Genomic DNA, 25,878 nt, shown 5'->3' with positions numbered 1-25,878 from the left:
CTTCGGCCTACAAGTGGTCACGGTTGGTTCGTAGTCCGACAGTTCTGCACTCCGACCGACCAACCGAGCAGAGGAGGGGTGGCCACGGCTCTACCGTGGCTCTACGCCTCTGCATTCGGGAGACGGAGAAGGGCTGGTCCCCACCGCCGGGTGTTCTGAGAATGGTTTTCCGTGGTTTTCCATTCTCCTGCACTAAGGCGAATGTCGGGACAGTTCTTAGTATAGGCCACGGGCGCCAAACGCCTCACCTTCACCGTTTTCACCGCCTGCTCGATATGCATCCGATGGCTGCTTATACTGCCTGCTCGTTCCATACTCAAACGTGTAACAGGAATTGCGAAAAATCCGCCGCTAGATGGCAGCACCTAACAGCCTGAAAATCTGAAAGTAAAGTAGAAAGAGTTTTACTTATAATAAAGTAGTGCTGCAGAGATTTATAGCTTCTGGACTTCTCGAGGAGGAGGTTTCAACGGACAGAAAATCTGGAAACTTTGTCTGTATGATACTTCCCTACATTACTAAGTGGAAGTTTCACAATTTTGTCCACCTCAGTTTCTGGCGCAAGTTCCTGATGATTATTGTTACTTTTTTTTTTTTTTTTTTGCTAGTTGCTTTACGTCGCACCGACACAGATAGGTCTTATGGCGACGATGGGAGATTATTGTTACTAACACACTTTAAATGACAAAAGAATTCCTGCAGTACGGTAGAGTCTCCTCAACAAATTCATATAGCCCCATAATTAGGTCATTAAATCGCGGCTGCGGATACCGCAGCTCTGTCCAAGTGGCAGATCAAGCATTAACTGGGGTATAAACATTATTCGTGCACGGACTGCATTCAGTTTCTTCGATTACACGCACCAAATAACCACACACTAATGCCTGCGAAGCTGTTACCAAAGTGGCACGCACTGACTCAGGGGGCTCACGAACATCTTCCTGTAACCAAGTTCATACTAATGGAGCAACAATGATTCTGTTTAGTCAAGTCTGGAAGGGTATATTGAGGCAGGCAATTGTGAATTTTTCTTGTGAATATCGGTGGACAATAAAATACCGAATTTCGGAATTCTCTTTTTGGAATTCTGAGGAGCCTGTGAGTCAGTGATATCATTGCTCTCTCTTCCATTCGTATAGACCTGTCGTTCTACTGTTCATATTTTCCTTCACCTTTCTCGATATTAGATCAGTCCATTCTACGAAAGGGATAATTATATATGTTACGGGGTTACCCGTGGAGCAGAAATAGGTTAAAGAAGGTGCCGGGGTCATCTACAATATCAAAATGAATTTAAAACTTCAACTGAAGGTTATATTTCTTTTAGAAAATATTTCTTTTGGAACTTCAAATTTAACAATTTTTCATAACAATGAAATCTCAGGTACAATAACTATTTCAGAAATTGGAAAATTCAAGATTCAGACCTTGACAATTCTGGGTTACAATTCCAGAGATCCAGTTTACAACTTTAATTCATACAAGGAATCAATTACTCAAGGGCAGAAATCCCCTAATTCAAGAGCACTTGCTCCCAAAATACAATATCTAGCCTTCCAGAGGCACTCGTTACTCTTACAAAAAAGAGTTAACAGGCTCTCAGTTTTCATCAAAATTTACAATCTCTGGCCTTTCAAGCCACTATTTACAAATTGAATAGGTTTTTACACAGGGGTATCTAGTACTCAACCTACAGGGCCTTTGCGAAAAAGAACAGGTTAAATAAACGGCCCGAACACAAATTGAATGGAGGCGAACACTGCGCTCCAGATAATGAAATATAAAATCCTAAATGGCTCTTGGCCGATGAAACTGGGGCTAGTCCCACACTACTGAGGTGGCTCGCATGGAAATAACCTTAATTCATTACAGGAAAGAAAGGTTGCTAAAACGGAGTCACCTCAAACCAAGATGAAGGGGAGCTCGAGGGGGTTACTCACTCTCTATCCCCTATCCCCGATTTACAGTTAAAAATGTTATGAAGTTTTTACATTAGCCGAAAGAATAGTTACATTTTAGAAAAGTATTGTTTTACATAATTAAACATTCGGACCTTCCCCTCGAATATCGCTGCGGAGGTAGCAAGAAAGAATGAATTTATGTGGCCATTACCTTATAGATGTTCTGCTGACTGAAGAAAGAGGCGGCCCCGCCTCCTGCCTTAATTCACACACAGATAGACGATGATCAATTGACAAGGAAACGTGAAAATCCGCAGTTTATATACCCTCAGGGAAGGTTCGAGATCATTCAAGACTAATCAGGACACACCCTCTTAATTTTTATTGGTTTACACAAAGTGAACAAGAAATGCGGGATTGGTTGAAAATTAATTACAAAAATTCGTGATTGGCTAGATTCAAAACTGGCGGAAAGAAAAGGAAGTATTGCCAACCCAAAAATGAATGAACATAGATCAGTTATGGAAAACCTAGGAATATGAATCTTTTTTAAGTTATAAGTTCTTCCACCTTGCACCAGAGTGCATGATCAGAGTTTTTTTGGGTAGTGACATCTGTGGAAAAATGTCCAAACTTCTGATGTATAGCAAACAAAACAAGGAGAAATTCAGTCAGTTTAGGAAACTTCACCTTAACAAAATCACTCAATATTTCAGTGGTGACATCTTCTGATTGAAGTCCCAACTTGTTGAGTTATCAGTTTCACCTTTTGACCGATAGATGAGTTCATTAAGGCGCTTATTTTGAATGCGCGGCGTTGAGGTGTACACATCTTTCTTTCACACAGATTGCTAGTAGTAATGGCCTGCATCTAATTATTGCAAGTAAAGAAAAATTTTGCAGTTCTTACGTTGTTCAGAGAGCTTGATTTAACGGCATAACGAGTAGACTAGGACGTGTAATCTCTAGGTTACTGTGCCATATGGGTTCCTCAGTTAAACGTATCATATTCCTGAGGTCGATAGTAATAGTTGAAACATTAATTTGAGCTTAGACGGTTCACCATTCGAAGTAAATTATTGCCACATTAACAGTAACTGCTGACAGAGCGAGCTGCACACGCTCATGGATATGTAAGTAGTGAGAGCTGCGCTCTAACAATGAAGAATCATATTAGCCATGGTCCTGCTACTGCGCAGTCGTAGACAAAGCTCACGTCTAAATGTGTATGTACTGTATGTCCAATCCTTGTCTCGTTTCTCTACGGGGTGACAGTGTGCCCTTCCTGACGCCAACCTCATCAGAGAAGTTAATGTAATGAAAATGGAAGACGTGATATTGTAGAAAGGCAGAGGGTGAAAGCAGGTGTCGAATAGCACCAAGGGGTCTGCTCAAAGCTGAACGTCGCCATCCGATGGACGAATTCCCATCAACAGCGTCATATGCCCTCATTCCATATAAACACTGTGAGGAGGTTTGAGGTTTGCAATTGCATCCAGACTTTTACTGCTTGTGGCTTTTCGTCGCACCGACGCCGATAGGTCTTATGGCTTCAGACTTTTAATAATAATAATAATAATAATAATAATAATAATAATAATAATAATAATAATAATAATAACGTTATTGGCTTTACGTCCCACTAACTACTTTTACACCGAGCTCGATAGCTGCAGTCGCTTAAGTGCGGCCAGTATCCAGTATTCGGGAGACAGTAGGTTCGAACCCCACTGTCGACAGCCCTGAAGATGGTTTTCCGTGGTTTCCCATTTTCACACCAGGCAAATGCTGGGGCTGTACCTTAATTAAGGCCACGGCCGTTTCCTTCCCACTCCCAGCCCTTCCCTGTCCCATCGTCGCCGTAAGACCTATCTGTGTCGGTGCGACGTAAAGCAACTAGCGAAAAAAACCTACTTTTACGATTTTTGGAGAAGCCGAGGTGCCGGAATTTAGTTCCGCAGGAGTTCTTTTACGTGTCGATAAATCTACCGACACGAGGTTGACGTATTTGAGCACCTTCAAATACCACCGGACTGAGCCAGGATCGAACCTTCCAAGTTGGGGTCAGAAGCTGAAATGCAGACTTTTGGCACGTAACCTAGTGATTAGAAATGTTATACCACCACCTCTGCTACCCTCCCGACCAACATTGTGATATTAACTCTTTTTCTCAGACCAGCGGGACTCGAACTGGCTAACCACGGTGTCAGTACCATATAGACTTGACGCTTTAACAATCATGACCACCTGTCTGTGTCCGTTAGGTCATCAGCCCAGAGGCTGATTGGATCCTCAAATAGCACCACCAAAGGCTATTCAGTTATAGGGAAACCACAAAAACCAATGGCAGAGCCCAAATGAGGCGTACTAGGCAAGATGAGGAGAGAGGTAGTTTGCCATTACTTTCCTCACTGGACCAGAAGGTGCTACTGCAGCACGACTGATCCCATGAGCAACACCTTTCATAACACTCAGACACTAGTTGTGCTCCAAATGTCATTACTCAGCACGATCCATACCCCAGCAGCTTCCATATTGTCACAGCCGTGGATGAGACTGGAACTTTGGAAGCTACACTTTGCTCTGGCCTGTGCCAAGAGACGGATACAAAAATACTGCATCCATCAAGAAATGGCAACAGGCGGACATGACCACCAGGCGGGCCAAATGCATCAACTATATCTTATGTTATATTTTGCTATTCATGCTATACATACCCTACATTCCGACATACATCCAACTTTCTTCTGCGCTTCGTCGTCTTGTACGGAGAACAACAACTGTATAACATTAAACCTATCGTCTGATGAGGTACTTGTTGCAAGGCTGGGTCTTTTAGAGCTCCCCTGTGGTAATTTTTGGTGTTATAGGTTCAACTAAATAGTATACTGATACTGAATGGTGTCGCTGGTTGATAATAGGCTACATGTATGTCTCATCAGGTTTTTTTTTCAAAATTCCCCATACTCAGGTTTTGAGAAGCGTTCCTAAGTCATTTTTTCTCTCTCGGCTTAAAGCTTTTAGCACCCCCATCCGAGCACATGTGAGGCTGTTGTCTCTGGGTGTACGTGTGATTGTTTGGGCTGGGAATGGGAAAGAAGTGGCCGTGGTCTTGGGAAAGGTACCAGCCCAGCATATGCCAGGAGTTCAGATGGGAAACCATTGAAAACCATTTCGAGGTTGGCTGACAGGGGATTCGAACTCACCTATTTCCCGGCTGTAGAACTTGCAGCATTAACTGGCCGTGCTACAACGCACTGGGCTACCTATTCAGTTCGGAAGTGGCATTCACGCAGGACCAATCCTTTCTGGTAATAACTAATTAAATATATACACCCGTATACAGGCATCAGAACCGCATAGGTCACCTGGAAGGAAAAGACAAAAGAGTGAAGTCTGTCGTGAAGTGGAAGAATGCTACACTCAATTGGGCCCTGCTGAGTTAAATAGCCAGTTGTTTCTCACCACGGGATCGCGATTCGATGATGATGATGATGATGATGATGATGTTTGTTGTTTAAAGGGGCCTAACATCGAGGTCATCGGCCCCTAATGGTACGAAATTAAAGAACAAAAATGTCAAATTCATCCATTGACCAAAAAATAATAATAATGACATGAAGAATGAATGGATGGACATGAACCCCACAAAAAAGAAAAAAAAAGAAAAGAGGAAACAAACAACCAAAATACAGTGGATCAGACTCAAAGATCATACATAATTGATTACTGACCAAGGGACCACTCATAAAGCACAATGATGCTTGATGTCTAAAGGGGTGCAAAATCCATGTCTAAGGCCCCACAGAATGGTACATGTCGCGAGTAAAGTAGAACCATGGTACTTGTCATGTTGCGGTACTAATCAAAAGTAGCGAAACTCACGGTGTTCCACACAAGACGGTACTACTCACAAGTATTGTACTTCGTACAGGTAACGCAGACCTATGGTGTTTCGCACACAATGGCGCCACTCATAGCCAACGCAAACCAATGAGTTTCCTCACCTAGGTGTACTAGGCACGGATGCCGGTCCCACGGGCTCCGTGGTGTTCCTCACATAGTGGATACTAATCAAAGGCAACGCAGACCCACGGTGTCGCTCATATAGTGGTACAACTCACAGGCTACGCCCAGACCCGCGGTGGTGCTCACATGGGTACGACGCACGGGTACTGGAAACCCCCAGGCCACGCTCATGACTACTACTAAACACAAACCCATTTCGTACCGAACATAGTGGTACAACTCGCAAGTACAGACAACCCATGGTGTTCCCCGCATGATGGCACGAATCAAAAGCAGTTTCATGGTTCCAATTTAATCATCCCTTGGTCGCCCCTTTTAGTCGCCTCTCACGACAGGCAGGGGATACCGTGGGTGTATTCTTCATCTGCGTCCCCCACCCACAGGGGGTAGTGTGTTTGGTCTGCGAGAGGTATTTTATTTCCCTCAAGTCCGCCGGCAAGCCGGTTAGGACCCCCCCCCCCCTATCCGCCACCTGGGACGCGCCACGTGGGAGTATCACCTCTCCCCCTGCTACGCCTGCGTAGCAGGTTCGTGGATCGCAATTCGAATCCCCGCCAAGGCATATGGGATTTCTTGAAATGAAAGAGTCACATCCCTATAGTGTTCCGTGGATATGATCATGATATCAAAAATAACGTAAAACTACAAGCTTGCTTATTTTTCCGAGAGTATATTCTCCATGTCGACCCATCTATCGTCCATTTTAATCATGGCATTGCAGTGGTACTGTAAGTATTCCTTCGTTTCGTTAACTTTGATGTACTCGCAGGACGCAAAAAAGAAAGTTACAATTCTTCATTGTTACCCCAGTCTTCTCTTCTTTGATCTTTCCTTGATGACGTACTCGAAGATCGTAAAGTTCATCCTCTGCTGAAAGACTAAAAAGTTGCAGATTCGATCCTGGCTCAGTCCGGTGGTATTTAAAGGTGCTCAAATACGTCAGCCTATGCCGGTAGATTTACTGGCACGTTAAAGAACTACTGTGGGACTAAATTCCGGCACCTCGGCGTCTCCAAAAACCGTAAGAGTAATTAGCGGGACGTAAAGCCAATAACATTATTATCAGACTAAAAAGTAATGCATTTTGAATCTGTAGAACAAGATTTCTAGTGTACAGTGTGTAATTTTGTCTGTCATGTGTGTAATATAACTGACTATATGGCCATTAGGCCAAAAGCCAATTAATAAAGAGAAAAAGAAAGGTTTCCTTCCTTCATCACGGAAGAGTGAGCTCTATTTCTATATCCGCTGGCCACTTGTTTTTAACTAGATCAGAGCCAGCTAATCAAAGCCAGTCCACTTTAATGAAATTTATGAATTACAATTTGAATACATTATTTTCACTGGGTGGTGAGAGCGCGAGTAGGAAGTCAGCTGTCAGTGGTGGAGTGTTCGTTGCCCCGGCAGTCGGCCAAGCCAGCTGAGAGAGAGGCTTCATTCAGCTCGAGTTGCGTCATGCAGCCTGACCTTGAAGTGGCGGCTCTGAGGGCAGAGCTGCGCACTGCAAGGCCGACGACTTGGTGACCGCAGCAGCCCCACGCCAAACAAACAGAAAGACAGACCTCTCTTCCTGCAAAATATAGTACAAGGTCGTTAATGACCCTTGCGAGGTCATGCATGTGCGCATATGCACCGCGGCTCATTTGTTTTCTAGCCGAATGAAACCCGTCGTAGGGGACAGGGAAGCTCGGATCTGAACCATGTTGAAAGTTTATCGCAGAAAATTCGTCGAAAAGATTGAAGGACACAATGTAGTCTTCAGTCCGCCGTCATGGCATCAACGTCCGATTAAAATATATATATATATATGCTACTTATTCGAGCGTCTATCTAAGAAGATATTTTGCCCCTACTTTGCACCATATGTTGTGAACTTGCGTGTATTTAGAATGGCGGAAGTGTAAAGTGTTGAATGTGAGGAAAGGAACATTAAGGAGGACACAAATACCCACTCCCCAAGCCAGGGATATTAATTATTTACAATTAAAAACCCCTGGCCCGGCCGGGAATCGAACCCGGGGCCGCCGGGTGACAGGCGAACGCGTTACCCCCTACACCGCGGGGCCGGACAACGTCCGATTAGTCCTTACTTTCCCTGTGCCAAATTGCACTCTTTTTAATAGCAAGCATACCCTATTTTGAACTATTTAATTAACTCACTGAATAGTTTAGTTATTTAGGATTCATTATCTTGTTGGTGCATTATTTGTTGTTGTGCTATTTAAGATTATATGCTTCTTCAAATTTCGTTTTGGAATATTTCTTTTTTGGATACGATTTATTATATCATTATACTTTCCTGAAAAGTCGGTCTATAAATTATTACGACTTTTGTAGAAGTGCATAGAGTTTGAAAGGTTCTCTGACAGCGCTTAGAGACATCACTTTTCTAGAATATCAGTCACTCTGTGTGTGTGTATTTTCTGAAGTGGGTCTGTTCCTGAATGCTGCCAATATTATCTTCGGGTCCCCTCTACATTCTGTTGTCACTCAACCGTAGGGGAGCATGCTTCATTTTATTTGCTCCGAATTCCAAAGAATTCTACCCAGTCCCTTTTTCCGCGAAGAACTTGACCCACTTACTTGATCTGATAGAAATCAGAGCTGCGCCTGTGAACAGCTTCTATCTTTTTTCATCGTTTTCCTTGTTATGTATTGATCGCTACAACCGGAACTACAACAAACTATTAGAATACTGTATCTTCAACTCCAAGAATCGTACAACGAATTAGTACGTTCCATTTTGTGGACAGCGAAACTCATGCATTCTTTTCAATTTTTATGGACAGGAAGGCTCAGTATACTGAGCATCATTGCTCCAAATCTGTCGACTTAATTATAATTCGTAGCCTTATAGGTTGTACATGTGGAAATCACACTACTAACGGATATATTTTTCTACACAATCCCCACAAGTGATATAATTCCGACTTTCTTTTCTGTGTGTGAGAAATTCGAAGAAATATTTAGGTAAAACAAGACAATGAATTGTAAAAACTCTGTGGAGTGCCTAATTGAGGAAGTAAATTAATGTTTATTATTATCTTTAGTTCATTTTTATATGAACACTGTTGTAAACCTGTCTACGACAGGGAAGAAGTACTTCCATTGCAAATGAGTCGTACCTCCTTTCATTTTCACATAATGAGTGTGTGACGAAATGCCATAGATAGGGACCGTACGAGCATTTAGTTAATTAGCGCGTAGAATGCTGTGGTTTGAAGTAGGCTCCATAGACTAAAAACTGTGAAAGAAGCTTGAAGCATATTATTACCGTGTTGGATCAAGGTTTTCCTCTATCACTTCCTTGTACACTATATTCTTAACAAATACCGTTTCACTTCCACTAAGCAGAATATGTTGAAATTTAATCCTTTAAAGGTTTCCACTTCGTCATCACCTTGCGTGCAGTTTATCGTTTCTTTATTTTGTAAATTCGGGTGACCTTTGTTCTCATTTCGTGACCCGATCGGAAGTTAAACAAGTATCTGTCTCTAGTGTCTATTAAACGTGTTACGCATTTTGTAAAACGATCCATCAATAAAGGACCTCTTCCTCAACATTTCATACCTTTGGCGTTCCATGTTTTGTTTATTATTTCGTAACGGTTTCCATCACTGCTTGTAGATATACAGTACCTATCACAGGGAATCTTTATACGGTCAGATCAAGATTTTTGATATAAAGCCAAATGCAGGCATTTATACAAGTGGAGGCACATGCTTCCCCTAGTGCACCGTCACTGTAGTGGTGTCTCAACGGCGCACTAGCCGCCAACGTCTTGGAAAGGCGTAGCAATCCAACTGATGAGCCCACTGCTACACTGGGGCGAAACGCTGGTAATTTCACGATTGAGAAAGCCTAAAGAGCTTAAATATTTAACTTAGTTGCAGTAAAAATGTTTTTAAAAAAATCGTACATGAATTCTCATTTCAGAAGAGTTGTATGTTGTAGAGTGAGTGTGTGTGTTTTCTCTCTAATGCCCAGGCACTTGGATTCGATCCGTCGACCGCGAGGGTGGACAGATTGCGATCTTCATTTATTTGTGTAAACCTCTTTGGCTACTCCTTGCCTCTGTATGCGTTTCTGTGTCCAGTGTAATGACTGCGTGTTATGTGTTGTATAGTGTCTGATGATGATGATGATGATGATGATGATGATGAGGTAGGGAGAGAGGGTGAAATCTGGTATCGGCGCATAGCCTGCTCCTGTGAAATAAAACCAAAGTATATGCCGAAAGCTTAACGTCTCCATTCGACGAACGACTCACCATCAACAGCGCCATATGCCCTCGCTCCATATGAGAGCTGTGGAAAGGTTTGGAATTTAACCCAGGCTTTTGTCACGCAATCTGATTATTTCGCAATTCCCATCTCTGCTACCCCGCCGACCAACACTCAGATGCTAAAAGAAATCGACCAAGGGAACTCAAGCCGGCTAACCACGGTGTCAGATCGTAAAGACTGGGACGCGTCAACGGGCAATAGACTTGCGTGTAAGCGAGGGTTCGTGGGAAATGGTCCGGCTCCATGGTTAAATGGTTAGCGTGCTGACCTTCAGTCACAGGGGGCCCGGGTTTGATTTCCGGCAGGGTCGGGAATTTTAACCATAATTGGTTAAATTCGCTGACACAGGGACTGGGTGTATGTGTCGTCTTCATCATCATTTCATCCTCATCACGACGCGCTGGTCGCCTACGGGTGTCGACTTAAAAGACTTGCATCTGGCGAGCCGAACTTGTCCTCGGCCACTCCCGGCACCAAAAGCCCTACGCCATTTAATTTCTTGGGAATGAGAGACAGCGATGTACACCTAATCATTCTTCTTTAAAAATAAGAAAAACTACAATGTAAAGGAATAAGTATGCAAAGCTTGAACTTCTTACCTCGTCGGGAAGTCCATAAACATCCTCGGCAGACCCCCAGCTGGACAGAAAACTTAATGGATTTTACCTATATACAGATGGCACGGGTCCGATATTATCATCATCATATGGCTTGACAAGTACATCAACTCTCTTGATCAGAGAGTAGGTGTTCTCTACTAGGTGGCCCGCCTCCTAATTCAGGGAAGGAATGAAAGCTTGAATAGATAGACAAGTGGATGTATAAAGTAAATGAACAACAAATATAAATTTATACAACACCATAGATTTAAAGATATCCGTATATTGATTACCAGATTTGTGCATTTGGCGTCATAATGTAAAAAGGCTCCAAATCATCTCTGAACGCTCTAGTGGGTAGTTCTCCACAATGTGTGTCATTTGTTCTTCTGTATTAAAGTCGGAGGAGTTGCTCACTCTTTATTAACTCCCCATATTTTCATTATGAAACCACACCTTCCCTCCCATGGCCTGGTCTGATCCGGTTTAGTGTAGCCTGTCGGGGCGAGGAAGATAGAAGCCCTCAACTTCTTTTTCCAGTTATATTCATAAAACCAAATCACTAAATGTTAAATTATTGCCTGATCTCCGCCGTCAAAATCTTGCACTAAGCCATTCCTGTGAAATAATTTATCTATTGAAAGCATTTCATTTTGTTACAGTCAAAATAATGTGGTTTTGGTAGCATTTGAAGTCAAGTAAACTACACCATTCATCAGTCATAATTAAAATTAAATACTTCCAATCAGTTTTTTACCCAGCTTAACTAAGTAAACGCAGTGACAAGCACTTGCCGATAGGTCTTGGTGCACTGGTATGTAGACACGGTTTATTTTGGACGTGACGTGTCTGAAACTCATACTCTCACCCACAATTATTAACCGTGTTCTCACCGACTTGTTGCAGGAGTTCGAGTGCGACGTGTCTGTGGAGGGTGGCGTGGATGCTGGCGGGCAGGAGCGTCAGGAATTCTCATTTACCCTCTATGACTTCGATGGCCATGGAAAAATCACCAAAGACGTGAGTGCATGCTTCCCTTTATTTTGTGTACATTAGATAGCCCGACTTGTGTGTAGAATAAATAAATACATGCATGCTATAGATAGATGTAGGGTTACTTGATAGAAAAAACTGACATTATTGTGAAGATGTGAATTTTCTTTTATCTAATTTATCACAGATGGACGCTGAATTGGGTTTAAGCTGGCCTATAACCAATGCAGCGTATTTTACAAGGTCATGCATTATAATTATCGCAGAAAAAATATGGAAAAAAGAGGCAAAATCGATTATAGAAAAACAAAAAGTAAAGAATATCCTCCATATTGTACTCAGGTAGCCTACTTAGAATGGGTGGGATATGGGATGATGTCCCAGAATAGAACATTGCTTAAATAAATTGTATTTTTATATAGTTTATCGTAAAATAAGAAAAAACCCAGTTCTTAAATATATCAACCGGATACGATGTGAAATCTTCAAGACAAGCATCATGTGGGGCCATCAAAGGTGCCGACAAAAGCTGGCCCATTCTGTAGTGTAAAAAGGCTTTCAGATATCCGGAGCGGAAGATAATATTCTGTTTGTTATTCATCGCAGCAGCCCTGCGAAAGACATGCTCACAGGCTGTTATTCTCTGGAACGATAACACTGAGCGTAAAATTTTCAAGTCGGTAAATACAGAACCACGTTTTTTTAAAGTAGTTTTTCCAGCTATGGAGGGCGGACTTTCTATCCAACCATGACCAAGACCTTGGCAAATGCGGATTTAAAGAGATTTCTAAAAGTTTTATTTCTCAAGAAAAGTCAACATATCTCTATTAGGCTACTGCAACCAACAGAGAGAAACTAAACGAAACAACAGGATATAGCATATACTCTGTGCTGTGTGTGGTAACACAAATGAACCGAAATAAAAATGGTTACCTTTGGAATAAATTCTTGTGATTACAAATTCATACTGAGAATTAAAAAGTAACAACGCATATATTGGGTATTTTAGTGAAGAATATCATTGTGCTCTTCTGGAGTGTTGTTTGCCAGTGATCACTACTCCCATCAACTTCCCTTATTCAGCGATGTCATAACAGTACGGGGTTGGCCTTGTTTTAACTGATCTTGGGTTTTAAATTCTCCAAATCTGTGTTCATGTGTAGATTCGTTAGCTAGAGTAAAGTTTTAATTTCATTTCATGTATATTTTAGTATCCATTTTTGATGACTTATAAGAATAGCATTAAACTTCAATTTTATTCTTGGTTTTTATACTTTTATCCGTGGCGTCGCTATTATTGTCATCTGACAGAAGAGCTGAGGTAACATTTCTTCCGTTACGAGTAAGATTATTTTTCAATTTGGAGAGAGAGAGAGAGAGAGAGAGAGAGAGAGAGAGAACGGTTCTTGAAATCTAGAAATTTTAATAAACGGTGATGAAATACGGTAGACTTCTTTGTTGCTGCTAGTTTGTCTTTGTGTTCGCCTGTATTCTTGTAAAGGACAGTAATGAAATTTATATGTTAGGGGCCGCCCTAACACCTTTGTACTGAAATAGGTGTCTGTATACAGACATCATCATATTCTCGTATATAGGTAGTTCTTGAATTACACAAAAGACGCTTTACACAAGGATCAAAGAGCTCATATTCTGTAATCTTTTAGCGTCTGCTGTTTGCCCCGGAAGAGAATATTGGATATCACAGTAAAGGATGAGACTTCCATTCTTTTGTGTCAAACGAAAGAATGCCAAGAAAATAAACATAATGGATTCTCGACTCTTTTTCTTTTGCCACATTGATTACAATCTAATTAAACTTACATAATATTAATAATAATAATAATAATAATAATAATAATAATAATAATAATAATAATAAGCAACAACAACTTAGGCTGTGACATTTATGTTCGTATCAAATCCAAACTACTCGGGAGTTCAAATAATTATTGTGTGCTCGATTTGGCTTGATAATTTCCTTGGCTTCGTATTTCGTACTACATAGGCCCTAGTAGTCACCCTACTAAATATTCCACGTAAAACTCCGCGTCGCGTGGTTTATGATCAGTACTATAATTGGTTTCGTGAAACTACGTACTTTTGTTGACATTAACTTAAATAATTGTTGTTTCTAATAATAATATTTGTTTTACATTGCACTGACACAGACAGGTCTTATGGCGACGGTGAGATAGGAAAGGGCTAGGAGGAGGAAAGAAGCGGTCGTGGCCTTAATTAAGGTACAACCCCAGCATTTGCCTGGTGTGAAAATGGGAAACGATGGAAAATCAGTTTCAGGGCTGCCCAGGTTTGAACCCATCATCTCCATCAATGCAGACTCACAGCTACGTAACCCGAACCGTGTATCCAACTTATCCGAATGGCTGTCCTAATTCAAGTCTTTATTTTTTCACTCACGAGAGGGCATTGTACTCACTCAAACTGCAGCAGTTTTAACGTATCAGATGTATTCCTACTATTTGTAAGACCGGATGAGTTCGCCGTTGGCTGTGAGCTTGCATCCGGGAGATAGTGGGCTCGAATCCCACTGTCGGCAGTCCTGAAGATGGTTTTCCGTGGTTTTCCATTTTCACACCAGGCAAATGCTGGGGATGTGCCACGGCCGCTTCCTTCCAACTCCTAGCCCTTTCCTGTCCCATCGTCGCCATAAGATCTATCTGTGTCAGTGCGACGTAAAACCACTAGCAAAAAAAAAAAAACAACTATTTGTAAGAATTGATCTAATTTAGTGGCAGGCAATGCTCGAGGCTGACGTCACAGATCTCGATACTCTCGCGGGAATCTCGAGACCGATTCTCCTCTGCTGCGATTTGTGCGACGTCCCAGTAACTACGAGCGTACCGGTAATCTTGATAGTATATCGTCAACAGTTATTCCTTGACATAACGTTCTCTTATGGAAACGTGTGTGCCGACAGATGTCGTCAAAAGCCTGGAAAAATACTGCATGTTCAACTATGAGTCCCTTAATACCATTAACGAAAGTGAAAACAATGTCAGTACCGTATCTTAAACGGTTCACGAGTTATTTGAGGTGAACATCTTAGTTGAATAACACTGAATAATTTGCGAATAACTGTAGGTAAAATGTACACCTACCCGGATACCTTGCAGTTGTTGTCGACAGGGTAGCTTCTTGTGATTGCAGACCGGGCGGGATGTGTCTGTGTCGATTTCCCTTAGGTTATATGCGTTATTAAGTGCCGGATCACCCCAGACGTATTTCTGCTAATGGGTTTCAGTTCTTTTGAACAACCAACACAACAGGCTGTGCTATGTGGCATCTCTTCAAAATAATCCCACGTCCAAGACTCACGTTGCGTTTTGGACATCGTCTTAAAGTTGTCGCGAATAATTAGATACATTTACACATTGCACAGTTATATACCGAAGTACCTAATTATGACGCGAATGCTCTATAACATTGTATATTCGAAGTTTAAATATATTTTATATGACAGTTGAAGTAAGCTCACCGGACAAAAAAATAGTCACCCCTGGAGAAATCATTACAAGCATCATTTAATACAGTGTAACTCCGCCTCTGGACTTGATAACCGCCCGGATTCGGTTAGCAAGCGAGTCCACAAAAACGTGCAGGTACGTTGCATCCAGGCTAAGCCACTTACTGAGGATTTGTTCGTGCATTTTCACCAAATTGCGGGGAGGCTAATGTGGGTGTTTTCACGCAGATGTTGACTGAAAGGTAACAACTGATCACCCGGAGTGTTTAAGTAAACATGCTGGTTCATATTAGTGGTCACCTCAGTAACCGGGCCCAATCCATGATACGAAAAACATCCCCAAAATATCACAAAATACCTCCGGCTTGAATCTGACCGTGCACACATCCAGGATGTAATGCTTCATTTGCCCTTCGGTGCATTCGGACGACGTGCGTCATTGGAATACAGGCGAAAACGTGATTCAGCAGATCACATTACGTTCCGCCAGTCAGCTACTGTCCAAGTTCGATGATTTCTAGCCCACTGAAGACGCGCAGCTGTATGTGCCTGTGTGAGCAGTGGCCTCTTGCGAGGAGACCGACTCCAAATGTTCATTGCATGCAGTTCCTGGCGCAATGATCTCTCACTAACAGGTTGGGATGGACCTGCAGCAATAATTCCTGTAGGGTTTGGAAGCGATTTTGATTCACAAGCCGTGAAACGCGTCTCCGGTCCCTCTCAGGGTCTTTTCCGACCACAATTCTGACGTGTTTCGTGGCCACATGTAGTACACCACTACTTGTAGACACGTTGAACAGTCCGCTGCGAAACACCAATAAATCCAGCAACTTCGCGCAGCGTATGGCCATGGGTACATCAATGTCTCACTGATCGCTACCGCCCTACAAAGGGCACTAGGAAAGTTTTGCAGTGTGAGTGAACGCTTTAGACTCTTTCAAAATAATTTCCACCACACTCAATACACTTCTCCATATGTCGAAACCAGTCACTGAACCAACTCTGCCACTTTTCTTCGGTTACATATTCACACTCTTGATCCCATGCTGCTTGAAGCTCCTCGTCGGATGCAAAACGCCGCCCTTTCAGCTTCATCTTCACTTCTGGGAAGAGTGCGAAGTCACACGGGGGAAGATCAGGACTGTATGGAGGGTGATCAAGCACAGTCAACCCTGATCTGGCAAGAAAATCCATTGTTACATTAGCACGATGTGCTGGAGCATTGTCGTGGTGTAAGAGCCAAGTGTTGAGCCGTGATCTTGGATGGAGCTGCTTGAGAGCCTGAATGACCTGAGGCAGACAAGTCTCACTTCGCAGTAACTGCCCTTTGTGTTTCTAGCACAACCCGAGCCAGGAGCCACACCTTGGTCTGGGATTTTGTTGCGATATCGTAATAATAAAGCCATATTCCATCACCTGTAACGATGCTATTGACGTTACGCTAAGTCCCATTTTCAAACTGTTTTAGCACTTTTCGGCACCATTTCACTCGATGTGCCCTTTGTTCTTCTGAAAGTGAATGGGGCACTCAAAAGGACAAACCTTTCCAACATGGAGATGGTCGTGTAGAATTGAATGAATAGCTGGTGCAGGGATGTCGAAGGGTCTCTTCTACCTGCTGATATGTCAACCGCCTCTCTCGCTGCAACATTTTCCTCACAGCTCCAATGTTTTCATCAGTCACCGATTCAAACGGTCGCCCAGAATGAGGATCGTCGTTAACCCCAAAATTTCCCCTCTGGAACTCTTTGTACCAGCGGAAAATTGTTGTCCGATGTGGACAGTCTTGTCTTTCCCTACCACAAGAGTCACTTCCTTCAGGCACTGGTCAACAGTTAATCCACGAGCAAAATTGTTAGCGAATAATTGTGCGATATTCACCTTTAGACCACAATGACATCTTAACTTGCTTTCATTCCCACTGCTTGGTAACAACTGGTGTGAAGGTCGCGCCTTGCAGTCTTCTAAACCGGTTTTCACCCCTCCTTTCGTCCCCCGCCATAACAGGGGTGTCCAGCCAACCGTTTTTGTGTATTGCGAAACTTTCTATGCTTACGTAGAGGCAGTGCGCGTGCGGTTGAACACGAGACACGTTCGCTGCTCCATCAGTGCAGGATTAACGATCTATCTGTGCGTGCACACTAGGGTGACTCATTTTTAATCCGATGACCTTATTACTGTAGGACGTTTTACATAAAGGGAACTGATTATTTTTCTTTTGTCTGTTGCAGGATATAGCTGGCTTGGTGACCACAATTTATGAAACACTGGGGTCGTCCATCAGGGTGCCCCACTATGGCAGTAAGACTATCAAAGTGAAGCTGACGGTTTCACCCGATCAGCGGAAGAAACCGGAAGTCTCGGAGAGCAAAAACTGCCCTGAAAGTGGAGTTGCACCCCCTCCCCCTCCTCCAAATGCAACTCATCGTGTGAAGTTCAAACGTGACCTCAATGTGACGATACGCGAGTCACGCGTGCCTCGTCGGACTCCTAGACGGAGACGCTGTCCGGTGCCGCCTCCTGCAGAAGATAGCAGCAGTTGTCGCAGTGGTGTAAGCGCCAACAACGACGACGGCGCAGCCGACATCTCTGAGGACGACGACGAGGATCATGCCGACGTCGGGTCACGTCAGACGACTCCTAAGAACCGGTGGGGCGTGCAGCCGAACAGCATGCCCGTGCGCGATGATCAGTGGTGGTGTGGAACGCGTAACGGACGCACGCGTGCACGAAGGTATCGCACGCAGCACACGACTGCGTATCGGCCTCCAGAACAGGACACGTCGCGCTCGAAGAACAGGTCCAGTTCGCTGCAGCGTGAGGAGCTTCTGCAGATCATCCAGGCCAATATGGAGAAGAACAACCTGAGTTTTCAAACCTCGAGGTATGATTTATTTATAATTTAATAATCAGCATGAATTTGTATGAACTTTACATCCCACTGAAAATTGGGCAGACATGGGTAGTCATTTTTACCTTTACAGAACTAATTTTTGTTTCTTTTGAAGACAGGAAGGGGGATTAAAAATTTCTCATGAAAAATCACATAGCACCAAGAAAGGCATCCATCTTTGAACCATCCGTCAAACCCTATCATGCCTCAGGATGCTCCAGCAACCTTGAGAAATAAATGAGACAATTTGATAAACTGTTGTTGTTTCACTTTGGAGCTACGGTCACCATTTGTCTTAAAACTCCTGGCCGGGCTGAGCAGCTCAGACTGTAGAGCGCTGGCCTTCTGAGCCCATCTTGGCAGGTTCGATCCTGGCTCAGTCCGCTGGTATTTGAAGGTGCTCAAATACGTCAGCCTCGTGTTGGTAGATTTACTGGCTCGTTAAAGAACTCACGTGGGACAAATTTCCGGCACGTCGCCGTCTCCGAAAATATAGTTAGTGGGACATAAAATCATTATCATTATTATTAACTTAAGTTTATGGGAAAGATGTCTGTTCGGTCTGTGATTTACAAATTTACATAAAACCCCATGGTGCTACAGCGCTAATGGACCTTGGCCTATCAACTGACTGCTGCTCGGTCCAAAGGCCTGCAGATTATGTGGTGATGTGTGGTCAGTATGACGAATCCTTTCAGCTGTTATTCTTGACTTTCTAGACTGGGGCTGCTATCTCACCGTCAGATAGCTCCTCAATTGTAATCATATATGCTGAGTAGACCTCGAACCAGCCCTCAGGACCAGGTAAAAGTCCTTGACCTAGCCGGGAATCGAACTAGGGGCCTCAAGGTGAGAGGCAGGCATGTTCTCCCTAGACCCTGGAGTCAGCACAAATTTATATAAGTGTAGATAATTATTATGATTCATTTGTGGATAAGAGATTAGATACTACCATCACATTTGCATGGAGTAAGAGTATAGAAATCTGGAGAAAACTAGTCTCAAGCTGGTCAAAGTTGGTACTGGGATTGGAAAGCCAAATTGCAAGTTTGCCTTCAGTTTGAGGTTCTTTTTGCTTGTATCATGCACTCAGTTGTTTAAAGGCATAAATCAATGAGGTATTCCATCCTGGATAACACATTGTTTGAAGAAGAGGAGCAGTTTCTATCAGTGTGAAGAAGAAGGATATCTCATAATTAATGGCTATAAGAAGTGAAAAGAATGAAGAGAGACAGCCCATTAAACCTTCAGGTTAGAATATATTGACAGTTTACCAAAGATAAATCTGGCAGATCAAAAGAAAAATGCTGCACAATTAATTAGAAGCAGTGACAGTTTCAGATGGGGAGACTCCAGAGATATTGTCTGTCTGTCCAAATTTAGTTACATATTATAGAGCTCATTGTCCTATTGCAGTTGCAGAAAGAGTTTAATCTCTCCAAGAACCATATATGATTTTGAAGAGAAAATATCATTATAGGTGGGAATATTAAGAATGCACTACACTTCCTGCAAAGAGTTAGATGGTGTAATACCGTTAGGGAGTAACAAGATCGAGCAAGGTGGAGTGTCCCTCAAGCTACTACTGGCCTTGAGATACTAAACATTTTGAATGCTGAGTGCAGTGAGACTTGGTACCACAATCCTGAGCTCAGGGGGTAAACACCTAATTACATGCAGTTGGCAAGAAGCCTGGCTTTAGCAACTAGTAGAAATAACCTTAGCAGGAAGCCTGTTATTGTATTACCGGTACATGTTTTATAAGTTTTGGGCACCTGGGGAAATGCTTCCTGTTTGCACAAATTATAGATGTTAAATAATGCTGATATTCATTTTATATTTTCCATAATTTTTCTAAGTTGGATTATGTACACTATTCCAACTTTACAAGCCTGCCAACCTAAATAGTCTTGCAACCCAGAAAAATCTAGATAAAGAATACAAAATTACTGATACTGGTATCTTGTTCCTGTCATGGAACCTATGATTTTGAAATTTTAATTATTTTTTAAAGGTCTTCAGTCCTCAGTAACATTGATAGCACAAATTCAAATGCCTTAGATATTACTTTTAATTCCAGGATATTATACTTTGTTAGAGATCGAGTGCAGATATGAAGTTAACAGGCAATTAACTATTAAAATCCATCTTTACCATGATTCAGAGCTAATACCAATAATACACTCATTTAAAGGTTTCCCCATCAGATAGAATAATTATTTAATGTACCACTTTTTAGCACAGATTTTTATTTTCTCTTTCTTAATTGCAGAAAACCCTGTGACCGTGGCCTGGCTGAGCATAGACATCATCGCCATCGCCACAAGCTCCACTATCTACACGATCCCCGGACTAACTGTTACCTTGATCTGGCAGGCCTAGATGCCCGCACCGTACCAGTACCAGGGCGCTGTGATTGTCAAATGGGCATCAGTGGAGGACGCGGCCATCATCGATCACGCTCACACGATCTGACACACCAACTCCCAGAGGTCTTCCACCATGCTGCTGCTGCCACTGCAACCATGTCACCTGCAGTTCCTCTGCAACAACGGGCTCGCTCTAGGTCGCACGAGACGGAATTGTTGCGTCATGAAAGGAGATACCCCCCGATTGTTCTTGGGCACACTTCCTCGCCTCATCACCTCAAGCATAGAAACAGAGAGCAAGATCAAGCACGTGCAATGGCTCAAGTTGTGCGATGGCTAGAGCAGGAATTCTCTTCTAGTTTGAACACTACTGATAAATTAAATGCCAAGAATACTGCTAACCCTCAGCAGAGCCAGCCTCCTCCACCTCCTCCTCCTCCTCCTCCCCCACCACCAACTTCACAAGAATCTCCACATCGGGAAGGAGATCCAAGCAGTCCTGGTGTGTCAAGTGTGGAGCGCCATGAACATCACCACATCCACGAACACATCCACCACCACTATCACCACTATCAGGATGCACCAGTGCTAGTTTGAGATATGCAGGCATGTCAACTGACCAACTAATGTTCCCTGTCTGAATATTATGTTTTCATTCAGGAAATAATAATGATTGTAAGTCTAGAAATTTGAAGTAGAGTATTAGTTTTGTGAAACTATTCAATGTTTTGTGAGTAAAATTATAATTACTTTCCTTGTTGGTCTGAAAAAGTATACCTTTAACAATAAACAGTGGAGTCAACAGTTGTAGAGGTCAAGTGCTGCTCATTATTACCATGAGAACAAATAATACTTCTTTCTCCTTCAGACATAGTAGCTACCCTCTTACTTAAGCGCTCCAAGACATATAACTTTCCTTCCTTTAAATTGCATCTTGCACAGCACTATGAAATTTTGTATAGTAGAGGATAAATCTGCTTTTAAATAGTACTTCATATATCACATTTACTCATCCATTTTGTGCACTTGTCCATTGTCTTGCAAGTTTGACAGTACATAGCATAAAAATAATTAAGAGAGGAAATAAAGTAGTGCACATATCATTGCTAGGACATTGGACAGTGAATTAAACAAGATCGAATGCACAACAATTCTGATAGGCATGATAATCGATACTGAATTATTGTGTATATTGTGTATCAAATGCCACTTATAAACTAACAAACAGATAAACAAAAATGCTATAAATTGAGAAAGATAGTCCTTTCAGTTAAATGGTGATCTTGTTTATAATGGGATGAAAAGGGGAGTTAAATTTTAATCATTTTATTTGAAATGCTTGTAAGTTAATGCATTTACTATATGCATGACGAATAGAATACCTAGTGTGATCACTCGGCTCTCTCTACACTGTCGTTGCTGGCTCCGCTGGATTGTGACACTGCTGTCGCAGTGAACCAGCTACACCACAAGTGCCAAATTGTCAACGAAGGGAATATCATGTGTGCGGGAAGTCATGGTAACAATTTTAACGCCTATCGAGGGAATTTGTACCCCCCAAAAAGTCCGTATTAATTTCTGTGCAGTGCTTTGTGTGGGCAGTCAAGTAGTTTTTGATTATTTCGAGAAAATGTCATACTGTTTCGTTCCTGGTCGTGAATTTAGTTACAGAAGGAAGCTTGATGGTAGACTATCCTTTTACACTGCCAAAAGAAAATAATGTGTTTGCAAAGTGGACGAGAGTTATTCTGCAGAAAGATAAGCAATTGTTGGCCACAAGCAGAATATGTGACCTGCATTTTTCAGCAGTTTTAATTATAAAGGCGGACTGTTTCGTTGTGAACGGTGAAAACGCTATACTTCCTCATGTGAGGTTGAAATTAAAACTGGGAGCAATGTCTTATGTTTTTCCAAATTTACCGAAATACCTATCCACTGAGGTAAAATCGCTTAAGGCACCCAGTAGGAAAAGAAAAGAAAACAGTATCAATAGGATAAGGAACAAGAATTACAATGTGAGTGAAGCTGTGATGGCAACAGTAAGCGGTGAAGTTCTAAGTTCAGCCTAGTTTCATTCAAATTCACGACCAGTCTAGTTGTTTTACCGATATTCAAAAGCCAATAGTGTCTCTCAATAGGTGACTAAAGAGCGCAACTCGTACTTTTTTTTCCTAGTTGCTTTACATTGCACCAACACAGATAGGTCTTACAGCGACGATGGGACAGGAAAGGCCTAGGAATGGGAAAGAAGTGGCCGTGGCCTTAATTAAGGTACAGCCCCAGCATTTGCCTGGTGTGAAAATGGGAAACTACGGAAAACCATTTTCAGCACTGCCGATAGTGGGGTTCGAACCCACTATCTCCCAGATCCGAGCTCACAGCTGCGCACTCCTAACTGCACAGCCAACTCGCCCGGTACTCATACTTCAATGCTACCTAAATGTCTCTTTCCTCAGCCAAAGCTAGGATTAATTTCCTACTGGGGCAGATTAAGAAAACGGAATGTTTAATGTTTTAAGTGCTCTGTTTAAAAAGTAAAGCACAACCGCTTTGACTTTTAATAATATTCCATTTTATTTCGTATATTCTCTTATTTAAGTCCAAAATATTTCTTCGTGGGAGACTGGGAATATTATTGACAACTCTCTGACAGTATTAAATGCCACTCTGTGGGAGCGCGCTTAACTCGGTGAGTGATATCACTAGATATTCTTTCATCATGCTATATGACACTATTTTTTCCACATTTATTTATATTATCTTCACTCTCGCTAACACCAGTCTCTACTACACATATATTTTATTTTCAACCAAGATTTTACAAAATTAAAGCTCTTTTCTATGGGTTATATAAGTTACTCTCAAGTTGAAGGCTTCCCAAAAAGCTTGAGGATGAGTAAGTAGTGAAATACAATGCTGATGATGATTGTTGTTTAAAGGGCCTCACATCTAGGTCATCAGCTCGTAATGTGGTAGTGAAATAGTTCACAGTTTTAAGATAAGCATATCACAGAATTAGTATGATAAATGGTACAAAGTGAGCATTGCACTATTGCAAGGGTTGGTTACAAGCCTCCTGCACTGGTTTCTATGAGCTGATGATTACTGAAATACTGCTTTCTAAATGCCAAATTTTGAAGTTACAGGTATACTCTTTACTAAAATTTAGTAAGAACAAGGACAGTTGACAGTCTTGCATTTGTGTGTTACAGTATTGTGGACAGGATGGAAGTCTGTTGGTGGAAGTGATGCTAGTCTTAACAGTGGCAACGTACTTAAAAACTTTGTGAGAGTTCTCTCTCCAGCGACACAGAATCCAAGTATCAGTGCTGCCAAATTATGTAGAATTTATAATTTATTTCAGTATGACTTTCGAAGAACATTTAGACGAGGCAGGTTAGAACAAATGTATATATATATTGATATTGCCAGTTGTATATATATATATATATATATGATATCGGTATGCTGTGTGATGGTGTGAATGGAATTTGAAGACTGGTAATAGCATTGTACTAGACCCAATGCATCTGTAATCAATATTATATCTACCTCTTATATAATGGGGCTTTGTCCTCATGTGACGTTTGTGATGAGCTAGTGCTCTGTCAGAATGTTGAGTGCATTATGCGTCCTTTCTCATTGTGTGTTTGTTTTAAAAACATACAATGGTACGTACCCCTGCTTAACAGTAAGATGTTTAATATGTTATTTTTTTGAATTTCCTCTAATATATAACAATACTGTATAGTGTAGATATTATAAATAGATATTTATTTTACATTTCATGCCAAGCTGCACTTTGTTTCACAGAACTGATGGTAGAGGAAGATAAGAAATGGAAGTGATATCATTTCCATGTCTAGGTTTTGTTTTGCCACCTTTCAAGTGACAAATATTTGTCTAATATTCTATTGAGTATGTAGTGAGAAACTGAAATCATTGCAATGATAAATTAGCATTTAAATAAATCTGTGTAAATCAATGTAATTTAGTTGGCCAGTAGTTTAAAATATTTTGTTCAGTTTTGAAGTTAATTTTAAGTGTGTTACCGGTACATCTGTTTTATTAAAATTGTGTAAAAGTGGGTAATGCTCTATATTTTCTTGACTATTTGTGAATTAGAATCTGAGTGGAATTTGTGAGAGTAAACCCTCTCATGTAGCAGTGCTTGTTCAAATAAACACAGCCCACTTTTCTCATTAATACAGTTTTGACTATATGGCAAATTTTCAGAAATATTGTGTTCAGCTACTTAATACACTGCTGGCCAAAAATGTGTAACACTTAGGAAAAATTAAGGTTCTGAATTGTATTTTACAAGTACGATGTTTATAATTAAATTTTTATTAACTTCTATATTGATTATAATTTATGTCCAGCTCCCTGGCTGATATGGTCAGCATTGTTGCCTTCGGTTGAGAGGGCCTGGTTTCAATTCCTGGCAGGGTGGGGCATGTTAACCACTCCTGGCTAACTTCTCCGACTTTGACTTGGGGACAGGGTGTTGTTGTTTGTCCCTTTACACACACCACACCACACCACACCACACCACACCACACCACACCACACCACACCACAGAAACAAGCAGTACTGAATGCATCTCTCCAAACAGGAGTGGTGTTAAGAAGGGCATCCAGCCGTAAAACAGCCAGTACCACTTGTGCAACACCGTTTGCACCCATGACCCTATTAGGGTGTGGGAAAAGTGGTGGTGGCAGAAGAAGATTCATTGTTTTTTATAACTTAAATTTGGATTCATTAAATTTGTATTATTTGAAAACATCCAAGTGTTACGCTTTTTTTTTTTGGCTGACAGTTTTCATAAACTATTCACATTATTTCTTTTGTTTTTATTTTACTGAATACAGTATATTCAAATCTCATTTTCAGAAAAAAAATATCTTCAGTTAGAAGGATGCAAGACCATTGAAATTATGGAATACATTTCCCTTGAAAGAATGTATGAAAGTGGGTAAAAAATACTAATACTACTTATGCCTTCCAGATATATAGCCAAAATCACATCTCTGGTCAGAGCACTAATTTCAAGCAAGTAGGGTTGTACGTTTTGTGTGGCTGTTGTGTCGTAAATTTAGTAATGGGACTTCCTGATTTACGTGGAACCGAAACCATGTGATGATGATGTTGTTTAAAGGGGCCTAACATCTAGGTCATCGGTCCCCCCAAATTGTAGAGACAAGAATTTTAATTTAAAAATTACCCCGTGCATTTGCCAGAATTCAAACGCTCGCCGCCTTGAGGAAAGCTTGGGGACAATGTCACCCTGCTACTAAGTCCTCTGAAATAATTTGGTTTTGTT

The 25,878-nt window shown here is 41.7% G+C and overlaps 1 protein-coding gene across 1 annotated transcript in view; it reads left to right on the top strand.

Annotated features, from left to right (window-relative positions):
• The window catches only part of nkd (naked cuticle), a 167,165-nt gene extending 142,056 nt beyond the window's left edge, over positions 1–25,109 (top strand). Inside the window, exons 3-5 of the mRNA XM_067146318.2 lie at positions 11,722–11,835; positions 17,524–18,176; positions 20,458–25,109. Of these exons, the coding sequence (XP_067002419.2) occupies positions 11,722–11,835; positions 17,524–18,176; positions 20,458–21,151 (1,461 nt within the window). The 3' untranslated portion in view covers positions 21,152–25,109. The remainder of the gene's footprint in view (positions 1–11,721; positions 11,836–17,523; positions 18,177–20,457) is intronic.
• Positions 25,110–25,878: the final 769 nt, after the last annotated feature.

The sequence above is a fragment of the Anabrus simplex genome, chromosome 4 (assembly GCF_040414725.1).
Source record: "Anabrus simplex isolate iqAnaSimp1 chromosome 4, ASM4041472v1, whole genome shotgun sequence".
NCBI lineage: Eukaryota > Metazoa > Arthropoda > Insecta > Orthoptera > Tettigoniidae > Anabrus > Anabrus simplex.
The sequence above is the reverse complement of the archived record's forward strand: the minus strand, read 5'-3'. Positions and strand labels throughout refer to the sequence as shown.